This window comes from Epinephelus fuscoguttatus, linkage group LG5, assembly GCF_011397635.1.
Source record: "Epinephelus fuscoguttatus linkage group LG5, E.fuscoguttatus.final_Chr_v1".
NCBI lineage: Eukaryota > Metazoa > Chordata > Actinopteri > Perciformes > Serranidae > Epinephelus > Epinephelus fuscoguttatus.
Genome location: NC_064756.1, coordinates 47,501 through 60,000, shown reverse-complemented (window position 1 = coordinate 60,000; position 12,500 = coordinate 47,501). Strand labels below are relative to the sequence as shown.

The window sequence follows — 12,500 nt, the reverse complement described above, 5'->3', positions numbered from 1 at the left end:
CTTGCTGAGGAGATCTTTCCACTTCTTCCTCATGTCAGCCTCTGTATGAAGGCAGCCAGAGTGTGAACACGTATTGATGTGCCCCGTTATGTCTGCCCATACCGACTGTTTGTTCTTATTTGTGATACGTCTCTCTGCTGGCTGTACAGCTTGATTAATTTTCTAATTTCAGTGTCGGTAAAGTTTTTCGTTGAGCCTTTCGTGTTTTCTTCAAATCTTAAACTGTAAATAAACTAAGATGAGAGGGGCTGTCAACTGTCAATTGTCATCTGTCAAGCACGCGGGGTGATTCAGCGGCGCGTCATTTAACGTCACCGCGCTCCTCTAGGCAGGCCGCTTGGGGCATTCACATGAACGCGCACAGCTAAAACCAGCGTAGCTAAGACCAGGCATAAGCCCTGTTGGTGCAACCGGCGTAAGTCCACTCCTTAAGACTGGTCTTAACAAAGACCATCTTACGAATTACGACCAGGCATAGTAAAGACCAGTTGGTGCAGCCGGCTCCTGATGTCTGACTCCTCCCCCTATCTCTAAGGCTGAGCCCAGACACCCTACAGAGGAAACTCATTTCAGACGCTTGTATCTGCGATCTCATTCTTTCAGTCACTACCCAGAGCTCATGACCATAGGTGAGGGTTGGGACAGAGATGGACCAGGAAATCAAGAGCTTCGCCTCTGGCTCAGCTCCCTCTGAACCACGACAACCCAGCGCAGTGCTCGCATCACTGCAGACGCCGCACCAAACCACAGATCCATCTCATGCTCCATTCTACCCTCACTGTGAACAAGACCCTAAGATACTTGAACTCCTTCTCTTGAGGCAGTAACTCTCTCCCAACCCAGAGGAACAATCCACCGTTCTCCAGCAGAGAACCATGACCTCAGACTGGGAGGAGCTGACTCTGCAAACTGCCCCAGGTCATGCTGGAGGTCACAGTGTGATGAAGCCAACAGAACCAGGTCATCTGCAAACAACAGAGACAAAATTCTGAGGTCACCAAACTGGACCTCTTCCTTCCCCAGGCTTCACCTTCAGATCCTGTCCATGAATATCACAAACAGGATCAGAGACAAGAATCAGCGTTCTCAGTGAATGTCGTTCCTTCACCAGGGGACTTTGTGCTGAGTGTATAGGCACAGTTCTCAGTTTGGTTAGACATGGACCAGATGGTTCCTTGCAGTGAACCTGGTACCCCATAATCCAACAGCACCCCCTCAGAATTCACTCCTATGGGGACATGGTCATAAACAAGTGCTACGGGTGGAGGTGAGCCCAACTATATCAGTCTGGTGCTGCTCCTCCTCCAGCAATATCTCAGTTCCTCCCCCTCCACAGAGGTGATGTTCCACGTCCCTGGAGCCAGTACATGATGCTGGGGGTCAGCACACCTCGGTCCCTGCTGCCTGGCCGGCCATGGTGCCTGACCTCAGAGTCTGGCCCCGTGAGAGGTGGGTCCACAGGGTGGCGGCTCTGTGTGAATTTTTGGGCTATACCCGGCTGAGCCCCACAGGTCAAGGCCTGGCCACCGGACGCTCACTGGTGAGTTCCCCTCCCAGGTCTGGGTGCAGGATGGGGACCTGGTTTGTGAGTTGCTCCCCTGAGACCACTTTGCCTCAGGATGCCCCACCAGGAGCTCCTCCGCCTGACAGCTCAGCTCCCACTGGTCACACAGACTCCTCCAGCACATGGAGGTGATGACTGCTGGAGGGTCTGTAAACCTGCAGATGTATTATTATTGCTGATTCATAAAAATAGATTGATATTATGTAACTTTTATTCAGACATTAGAACCCAGACTGTTGATGTAGACCTCAGAACACACAGGGAGGTGAATCTGAGTCTGACTTTAGATGAAAGGTTTCAGATGATGTGTATCTGTGTTCAGGAGTCGGACGAAGAACATGATGTGGTACGGAGTTCTGGGAACCAAAGAGCTGCTGCACAGAACCTACAAGAACCTGGAACAGAAGGTTCTACTAGAGGTGAGACACAGAACCGACTGATACTGGGTCTGCTGGTTTAACTGGTTCAGATTAGAATTAACATCATCATCATCATGAGAGACAAGAGACAAGACAAGAGCTAACACTTCCTCTGTGTGTGTGTGTGTTTGTGTGTGCGCAGTGTGATGGGCGTCCCATCCCCCTCCCCAGCCTGCAGGGCATTGCTGTATTGAACATCCCGAGTTATGCAGGAGGAACCAACTTCTGGGGAGGAACCAAAGAGGATGATGTGAGAACTGAACCCATCTGTTCATCACCGCCTGTGATTGGTCACTGTCAGTGTCAGATGATGAGTGATGTCACCTGTCTGTCTATCTGTCCGTCCGTGTGTCTCAGACGTTTACAGCTCCGTCCTTCGATGATAAGATCCTGGAGGTGGTAGCGGTGTTCGGCAGCATGCAGATGGCCGTGTCCAGAGTCATCAACCTGCAGCACCATCGCATCGCACAGGTGTGTCTGTTTACCTGTCTGTCTGTCCATCCGTCCGTCCAGCCTGCTGACCCTGTCTGTATCTCGGTTTCAGTGTCGAACTGTGAAGATCACCATCCTGGGTGATGAAGGTGTCCCAGTGCAGGTGGACGGGGAGGCGTGGGTCCAACCTCCAGGTTACATCAACATCATCCACAAGAACAGAACCCAGACACTGACCAGGGACAGGGTGAGTGTAAACCAGTTCCTGACCAGGGGCAGAGTATAAACCAGACAGGACACCTCCACCTGTAAACAAACTCAGATCTTACTCTTTCTTTTCTGAATCGGAGGAGGTTTTATATTTTTTTAGTGCTCCTGGAGCCAAGAAAACTGACTTAAAATCTGTGACGTCATCACAAAGTAATTTGTGGCGTATGCACCACGTGAGCAGCTCCACTGTAATGAATAGGTGCCATCTTGGCATCCAGTATGCAGTTTTGATTATATATCTAAGCTTGTAACGTCCTGACTGAACAGTGTTGCCGTGGAAACATTGTGCCCACCCTCTGGTCTCTGCCCGGGTCACTTTGGTGAGTAAGTGGCTTGATAATCAGCCACAAACCCCATTAAGCATTAATAGCTCTGTCAGCAGCATCCGCACAGCCAGTGGTGCTAACGATGCTAATGGGGGGTTTTGGCACCAAATAAAGGCGCTTACTCACTGAGATGACAGAGACATCACGATTGAGCAGCGCAGCTAGCAAACTTAGCTCCCATCTGACCTGGGTGGTGCACAGTGCAGAGCAGCTAATGCTAACATTAGCTAACTAGTGGAGACCAGAGAGTGGGCAGTGGGCGCCATGTTTCCACATGTTAACAAAGACTCGAAGGACACGCCTCCTGTATTTCAACTTGTTTAGAGTTTTTTTTTGTTCTTAATAACAAATGTTGTTCACGTGTTGGTAAGTTTGAGGCTGTGATCTCCCCGACACTGAACCGTGTGTGTGTGTGTGTGTGTGTGTGTGTGTGTGTTTCAGGCGTTCGAGAGCACCCTTAAGTCGTGGGAGGACAAACAGAAGTGTGAGTTTCTTCGGGCCCCACCCCCTCAGCCCCCTCAGCCCCCCCTCTCCTCCCAGCCAGAGATCGTCTCTGAAGATGAGGCATCACTCGTCAGTGAGTTCGGTCAGGCGGCAGGAGCTCTGATTCACAGGTACCATTGTCTCATAGATTAAACTTCATCCTGTTGTATTATGGGATGTTAATGTCCTGTTATGTTTCAGTATCCGTGAGGTTGCTCAGTCTCATCACAGCCTGGAACAGGAACTGGCTCACGCTGTCAACGCTAGCTCGAAGGCCATGGACGTGGTCTACGCCAACTCTAAGAGCTCCGGGGTACGATACACCACTTCCTGCTGTCAGGGTCTCATTAGAACCGGTCTATACACACAGAACAGAACCAGGTCACACAGGAGATGATCTATAAACAAACCTGTGTTCACCTATCAAACAGTGAACCTGTGTCTGTCTCTCTGTCTGTCTGTCCGTCCAGGCCCTGAGCTGCAGCGTGGTCCTTCAGATGGTCAGTAATGTCAAAGCTTTACTCAGTGAGACTGAACTGCTGCTTGCTGGAAAGATGTCCATGGTAACTAACTGTCTAACTGTTTCAGTCTGTCCTCTCTGCATGTCTCAGATAAAAACCACCTCAGAGTGTTTGTGAATCACGAGATATAAAGGTTTTATACATGGCTCCAAGAATAACTTCAGTCTCACATCAGGTCTTTCATGATGGAATGACCGAAGTGTTAAGTCTTTACTGACGTGCATTGTGTAATTAGCTGAGAACAAAATAACGTAAACCAAAATCATCAACCCACTGAGGTGCCGCCGCACCAGGAGGAACCCAGGGCCCTCTGCACCAGGAGGAACCCAGGGCCCTCTGCACCAGGAGGAACCCAGGGCCCTCTGCACCAGGAGGAACCCAGGGCCCTCTGCACCAGGAGGAACCCAGGACCCTCTGATTAATATCCCTGAAGTTTGACTGAATTCCTGTTACACTGTGACCTTTAACACTGATGGTGAACCCAGGGCCTCTCTACATCTGCAGGGCTTCAGGAGGAACCCAGGGCCCTCTGTGGATCGACCCAGGGACTCTGCGCTGCAGCTGGCAGGCTTCCAACTCTTAAGAGCGGACCGTGCACCACGAGGAACTCTCCAGGCTAAACAGGTGGAGGTATCTGCACCAGGAGGCCCTGGTGTAATGACGTGACAGTGATCCAGCAGCACTGCTCTCCTGAGGAATCCATCAACTGCAGACCCTGCACTCCCAGGAGAGGGCTCCATTCATTCTGGAGGAACCCAGGTGTTTACATCCCATCGCAGGGCCCTCTGCACCAGGAGGAACCCAGGGCCCTGCCGCTGACCAGATTCTGTCAGGTGGGCCCTCTGCACCAGGAGGAACTCCAGGGTCCCTGGCGACTTTAACAAAGGTAACCTCACACATGAACTCCCAAATACAAACCGTCTGACCAGGAGAAGAATATCCTGGATCACTGTTACACAACTGTTAACAGCCTGTCACGCACTGGGCCACTCTGACCACCCAATGCTGTGGAGGATCTTGCAGTTTTGGTCACTGGCGTGGTTGTGGATCGATACCGGACTCTGCGCTGCAGCTGGCAGGCTTCCAACTCTTAAGAGCGGACCGTAACACGGAACTCTCCGGCTAAACTAAAGGTGGAGGTATCTGTTTTTACACTAACAGCGGCTGGTGTAATGACGTGACAGTGATCCAGCAGCACTGCTCTCCTGATCTGGAATCTTTTTTCATCAACTGCAGACCTTTTCACTCCCCCCGTGAGTTTGCTCCATTCATTCTGGTCGGTGTTTACATCCCATCGCAGGCCAACGTGCAGGAGGCACAGCGCACGCTCGCTGACCAGATTCTGTGTGTGGAGGATTTACCCAGACTCCTTAGTTATTGTCCCTGGCGACATTTAACAAAGGTAACCTCACACATGAACTCCCCAAATACAAACAGTTTATAAAAACGTCTGACCAGCGAAGAATATCCTGGATCACTGTTACACAACTGTTAACAAAGCCTGTCACGCCGCCAACAGGCAGAAGTTAAAGCTCTGTAAACCTGTTGTGAGGTCATCTAAGAAGTGGAGCAGTGATGCTGTGGAGGATCTTCAGGCGTGTTTGGACACCACTGACTGGGATGTTTTCAGGACCGCCACCAGTTGTCTGGATGAGTACACAGAGGCTGTGACATCATACATCAGCTTCTGTGAGGACTGCTGTATACCATCACGCATCATGGTGAGGTATAACAATGACAAACCCTGGACTTAATGACTACAGACCCATCTCCCTGACCTCTGTGGTAATAAATCAAAGCACACCGACCTTCTCCTGGAGGGAAGCTCAACAGCTGTATGCTGAGAAACTACAACACCAGTTCTCAGCCAACAACTCTGCGTCTGTCTGGAAGGGGCTCAGACAGATTACAAACTACTGCACCAAACTCTCCCAGCTGAGGGCCTGACTCCCCCTCAACTGCCCGCACCTATGGTCTCCTCCCCACCACTCCCAGCAAAGTTTGTCAACACTGGATCCCCACCCTATGCCAGGATCCTGTTTGTGGACTTCAGCTCTGCCTTCAATACAATCATCCCAGCTCTGCTACAGGACAAACTCTCCCAGCTGGTGACCTGGTGTTCAGACTTCCTGTCTGACAGGAGGCAGCACGTGAAGCTGGGGAGACATGTTTCTGACACCCAGACTGTCAACACTGGATCCCCCCACGGCTGTGTTCTTTCTCCTCTGCTTTTCTCCCTGTACACCAACAGTACACCAGTCCGCTTACAGGTGGGAGATTGACCAGCTGGTGACCTGGTGCAGACTGGAGCTCAACGCTCTTAGGACAGTAGACATGGTTGTAGACCTGCCAAAGAACAACCCAGCCCGCCACTTCTCCTCCATCACCATCTGGTATGCTGCTGCCACTGCCAAGGACAAAAGCAGACTGCAGCGTATCATTCGCTCCACCAAGAAGATGATTGGCTGCAATCTGCCCTTCCTCCAGGACCTGTACACCTCCAGGACTCTGAGGCATGCAGGAAAGACTGTGGCTGATCCCTCCCACCCTGGACACGCACTCTTTGAGACTCTCCCCTCTGGCAGGAGGCTGCGGTCCATCAGGACCAAAACCTCATGCCACAAAAAAAGTTTCTTTCCGTCTGCAGCTGGCCTCATCAATAAGACCAGAGACCCCCACCTACTCTGCCCCCCACTCCCCTGTAACACACAGTCAGACATCTCTTCATCATCTTGGTCATTCACCTGTCACACACTGCATTCTGTTGATTTTGCACATCTTTACTTTGCACAACTGTTATTTGCACACAACTCTGTTCATGTTTACAGCATACATATTTTTTATATTACTATTATTATTGTTATTTGCACTCAGATTTTATATTTAGTTGTTTATAGTATTTCATGTTAATACTTATCCTTCTAATTACTTTACTCTAATTTTTATATATTTTATATTCTTTGTTATGCACCGATACACCAAGCCAAATTCCTTGTATGTGAAAACCTACTTGGCAATAAAACCGATTCTGATTCTGTATGAGAACACTGTGACCTGCATGTCTCTGAGCAGTGTGTATTTGTGTGTGTGTGTTTGTGTGTGAGCAGCAGCTGGATCCTCCTCAGCAGGAACAGTTGAATGCAGCTCTGAACTCGGTGGCTCACCAGCTCCGTCGCCTGGCTGATGTCCCCTGGTTGTGTCCCGTCATTGACCCGTCAGACCACGAGGTAAACCCCTGTCACTGCTGCTGGTATCCACAGAAATACTGACTGAGTGTCCGACTGAAACCAGTACTATAGAGACCTTTAAGGCAGCGTCCTGGTCCTGGAAAAGTCCTGAACAAACAGTCCTGAAGACCCTTGAAAACAGCAATGTGTCTGTCTCTCTGTCCCTGTGTCTCTCTGTCTGTATGTCTTCAGGGTCCTCTCACAGATTTCTCAAAACGCAGTCGGAGTGCAAAGTTTCGTCTGGTCCCGAAATTCAAAAAAGACAAAAATAACAAGAACAAAGAGACCTGCGCTACCCTGTCTCTGCCAGGTGAGTTCTCTCGACCCATCTCCTGTCTCTGCTAGGTAAGTTCTCTCTACCTGTCTCCTGTCTCTGCTAGGTAAGTTCTCTCTACCTGTCTCCTGTCTCTGCCAGGTGAGTTCTCTCTACCTGTCTCCTGTCTCTGTCTCTGCTAGGTGAGCTGTCTCTACCCATCTACTGTCTCTGCTAGGTAAAGTCTCTCTACCCGTCTCTTGTCTCTGCTAGGTAAAGTCTCTCTACCCGTCTGCTGTCTCTGCTAGGTAAGGTCTCTCTACCCATCTGCTGTCTCTGCTAGGTGAACTCTCTCTACCCGTCTCCTGTCTGTGTTTGTTTCAGTTGATCTGTATTTTGTTGAAATCAGGTTCACTTAAATCTCACACTGCTGGGGGTATTTCATGTCTGAACCACTTCCTATCGGTGTCTCAGTTCATCAGTGGGGGACGGAGGAGGTGGGGGCGTGGCTGGACTTTCTTTGTCTCACTGAATATAAGGACATCTTTATTGGACACGACGTACGCGGAGCCGAGCTCATCCACCTGGAGAGAAGGGACCTGAAGGTACCGCTACTAGCTCTAATCGCTATTAGCTAACTGTGCCAAGTCATTAGCTGTGATCACTAACTGTGCAGAGTCTTTAGCTCTGATTGCTAACTGCTAATTGTGTGGAGTGATTGGTTGGTTTCACAGAGGACTAACTGCCTGATGGACAGAGGACTTTGTCTTGTAACCTTCCGTCAGTAACGTGTATCTGTGTTAGCTAACTGCTAACTTTGCTGAGTCATTGTTCAGAGGACTAAGTGTACGATGGTCACTTCCTGTCACTAACTTCCTGTGTCTGTGTTTCTTTTCAGGATCTCGGGGTGACGAAGGTCGGTCACATGAAGAGGATTCTTCAGGGAATAAGAGAGCTCAACAGGAACAGCAGCGCCAGCGAGGCGTGACAGCCGTCAGGTGACCGTCGTTATTATTCTGATGACATCACACTTACTGATTCACAATTGCTGATATTAATCTTCAATCAAACTGTTCCTTGTTGTCATAGCGACGGCTGTCTGCTCTCCTCCTACCTCTGCTGCCATCGACCACCTCGACCTCCTGACCTGACCTCTGACCTCTGACCCTGTGACATCACATCTGAAGCTCACTGTGATTGGACCAGGACTCATTCTGAGAACCAATCAGATGATCCATAAAGTGCCTTGATGTCCTACCCTCTGACGAATCAGGATCCAGCACGTAGAGGTCTGGTGGGTGTGACCGTTGACGGATTGATGGAGAAGTTTTGTTTATCTTAACGACTTTGAGAAAATTCTTTAACAAAGTTTTTCAAGGATTTAACACACAGAACAGATCAGTGTTCTGACGTCCAGGACCCAGACTCCAGCACTGTCTCTGCTTACTGAGTCTGAGCCGGATCTGGCCCGTCCACGGCTCAGTGGCCAGAGTTGTACCTGTGATCTACCTGCCGCCTCTGACCAATCAGAAGCTCCCCTGGTCCGGGACACATTGAACCAGGACACAGCAGAACCCTTTACTTTTTATTTTTAGAAGATAACAGGAACACACTGTGAGGGGACGGACACTGTGAGAGGTTGGACACTGTGAGGGGACGGACACTCTGAGTGTCCTTCAGAGGAACATTTGTACTTAAATACATATTTATTTCTTCAGTGGTCTTTAAACTTCCTAAACTCATCATTGATCTGATAAAGACCTCAGTCGGATCAGTCGATGAAGACGAGCCATGTTTCCTGTTTGATGCCATTTCCTGTCTGTCCAACAAAAACAGGAAACAGTTTAATCCAATGTGGAGTCTTCGACGTCTTTAAGGGACCAAACACTTTGTGATGGACAAGACGTGTTTGTGTTCAGATCAGACGAAGCCTTAAACACTTTCAGCCTTTCATCAAATAAAATTCACTCCTTCATATCAGATGTCGTTTCATGGCTTCACTTTCTTTGTTACAGCCAACAGACCAGAATAACACTTTCATAAACACACAGAGGTTGATAGATTCATCAGTTCATCAGCACAGAGGCTGATGGATTCATCAGTTCATCAGCACAGAAGCTGATGTATTCATCAGTTCATCAGCACAGAGGATGATGGATTCATCAGTTCATCAGCACAAAGGATGATGATTCATCAGTTCATCAGCACAGAGGCTGATGGATTCATCAGTTCATCAACAGAGGCTGATGGATTCATCAGTTCATCAACAGAGGCTGATGTATTCATCAGTTCATCAGCACAGAGGCTGATGTATTCATCAGTTCATCAACAGAGGCTGATGGATTCATCAGTTCATCAGCACAGAGGATGATGGATTCATTAGTTCATCCACACATAGGCTGATGGATTCATCAGTTCATCAGCACAGAGGATGATGGCTTCATTAGTTCATCCACACATAGGCTGATGTATTCATCAGTTCATCAGCACAGAGGATGATGGATTCATTAGTTCATCCACACAGAGGCTGATGTATTCATCAATTCATCAGCACAGAGGCTGATGGATTCATCAGTTCATCAGCACAGAGGCTGATGGATTCATCAGTTCATCCACACAGAGGCTGATGTATTCATCAGTTCATCAGCACAAAGGATGATGATTCATCAGTTCATCAGCACAGAGGCTGATGGATTCATCAGTTCATCAACAGAGGCTGATGGATTCATCAGTTCATCAGCACAGAGGATGCTGTATTCATCAGTTCATCAGCACAGAGGCTGATGTATTCATCAGTTCATCAACAGAGGCTGATGTATTCATCAGTTCATCAGCACAGAGGATGATGGATTCATTAGTTCATCCACACAGAGGCTGATGGATTCATCAGTTCATCAGCACAGAGGCTGATGTATTCATCAGTTCATCCACACAGAGGCTGATGGATTTATCAGTTCATCAGCACAGAGGCTGATGGATTCATCAGTTCATCAACAGAGGATGATGGATTCATCAGTTCATCAGCACAGAGGCTGATGGATTCATCAGTTCATCCACACAGAGGCTGATGGATTCATCAGTTCATCAGCACAAAGGATGATGATTCATCAGTTCATCAACAGAGGATGATGGATTCATCAGTTCATCAACAGAGGCTGATGTATTCATCAGTTCATCCACACAGAGGCTGATGGATTCATCAGTTCATCAGCACAGAGGCTGATGTATTCATCAGTTCATCAACAGAGGCTGATGTATTCATCAGTTCATCAGCACAGAGGATGATGGATTCATTAGTTCATCCACACAGAGGCTGATGTATTCATCAATTCATCAGCACAGAGGATGATGGATTCATCAGTTCATCCACACAGAGGCTGATGGATTCATCAGTTCATCAGCACAGAGGCTGATGGATTCATCAGTTCATCAACAGAGGATGATGGATTCATCAGTTCATCAGCACAGAGGCTGATGGATTCATCAGTTCATCCACACAGAGGCTGATGTATTCATCAGTTCATCAGCACAAAGGATGATGATTCATCAGTTCATCAGTACAGAGGCTGATGGATTCATCAGTTCATCAACAGAGGCTGATGTATTCATCAGTTCATCCACACAGAGGCTGATGGATTCATCAGTTCATCAGCACAGAGGCTGATGTATTCATCAGTTCATCAACAGAGGCTGATGTATTCATCAGTTCATCAGCACAGAGGATGATGGATTCATTAGTTCATCAGCACAGAGGCTGATGTATTCATCAATTCATCAGCACAGAGGATGATGGATTCATCAGTTCATCCACACAGAGGCTGATGGATTCATCAGTTCATCAGCACAGAGGATGATGGATTCATCAGTTCATCAACAGAGGATGATGGATTCATCAGTTCATCAGCACAGAGGCTGATGTATTCATCAGTTCATCCACACAGAGGCTGATGTATTCATCAGTTCATCAGCACAAAGGATGATGATTCATCAGTTCATCAGTACAGAGGCTGATGGATTCATCAGTTCATCAACAGAGGCTGATGGATTCATCAGTTCATCAGCATAGAGGCTGATGTATTCATCAATTCATCAACAGAGGCTGATGGATTCATCATCCCTCTGTAACTTAAAGTTTCTCTCAGATAAAACAGCCCTTAAAAGAACTTTAAGGGGTTTCGTTAAGGGGTAGAACCTGTCGTAAGTTTTTAAAAAACAAAACCTCTTATTTCCAAAGATAAGGTTTAATGTCACAACAGGAAGTACATGGTGATGATGTCAGAGGAGGCAGCCATTATAATTAAGGAATCCCTTAAACTGTTAAACATAAAGACTGTAAGGTAAGATTTTTCTCTAAGTCCAAGTTAAGGGGTCCTCACGTAAAATCACTTACACAGAACACCCTTAAGTTTCCTTCTCAAGGTTTCCAACTCAGCTGATGATGTCAGTGGAGGCGGTCTCTGTGGGTTCGGGGCCACGGCTGCTAAAATCACAATGAACTCAGAGTTTCTGACGTCCGACTGTCTTTGAATGCATCAAAACTATCTTCATCTTCATTACCTCTCAGAGACGACCACAAACCACAACATTAAGGTGATCACCTGTGATTGAAGACTGATTATTGAACAGCTGTGATTGATTATTGATTCTCAGAGAACAGTTTGTTGTTGACGTGTTTCCTGGTTTGTCTCAAACATGTGACGCCGACAGATGAAACCAGACTTTATCAATCCTTACTCATCTGACTGAATAAAAAGACAACATATTTAAGATCGGCACACCAAGTAAAGATCCCGTCAAAATGCCATTTATTGTAGAAGTGATGTTTCAAGCCCTCAGGCTCTTCTTCAGACTAAAAAATGTGAGCAGAGGTCACCTCCTAAATACCCACAATTCCTAAATAACAATTAGTGTAATCATTGACAGCTGTACAAAGAAACATATACTGAATATATCGTCAAAAGAAAAACAATCAAAAATACATCAAAAAATAGTGTAGCTAAAGTAC

The 12,500-nt window shown here is 47.6% G+C and overlaps 1 protein-coding gene across 1 annotated transcript in view; it reads left to right on the top strand.

The window, feature by feature from the left end:
- The window catches only part of LOC125888599 (diacylglycerol kinase delta-like), a 35,319-nt gene extending 25,842 nt beyond the window's left edge, over positions 1 to 9,477 (top strand). The window contains 12 exon segments of the mRNA XM_049576036.1: positions 1,887 to 1,983; positions 2,126 to 2,233; positions 2,341 to 2,454; positions 2,528 to 2,662; positions 3,453 to 3,625; positions 3,696 to 3,807; positions 3,965 to 4,057; positions 7,123 to 7,242; positions 7,435 to 7,552; positions 7,970 to 8,100; positions 8,394 to 8,493; positions 8,585 to 9,477. Coding sequence (XP_049431993.1) covers positions 1,887 to 1,983; positions 2,126 to 2,233; positions 2,341 to 2,454; positions 2,528 to 2,662; positions 3,453 to 3,625; positions 3,696 to 3,807; positions 3,965 to 4,057; positions 7,123 to 7,242; positions 7,435 to 7,552; positions 7,970 to 8,100; positions 8,394 to 8,483 — 1,291 coding nt within the window. The 3' untranslated portion in view covers positions 8,484 to 8,493; positions 8,585 to 9,477.
- Positions 9,478 to 12,500: the final 3,023 nt, after the last annotated feature.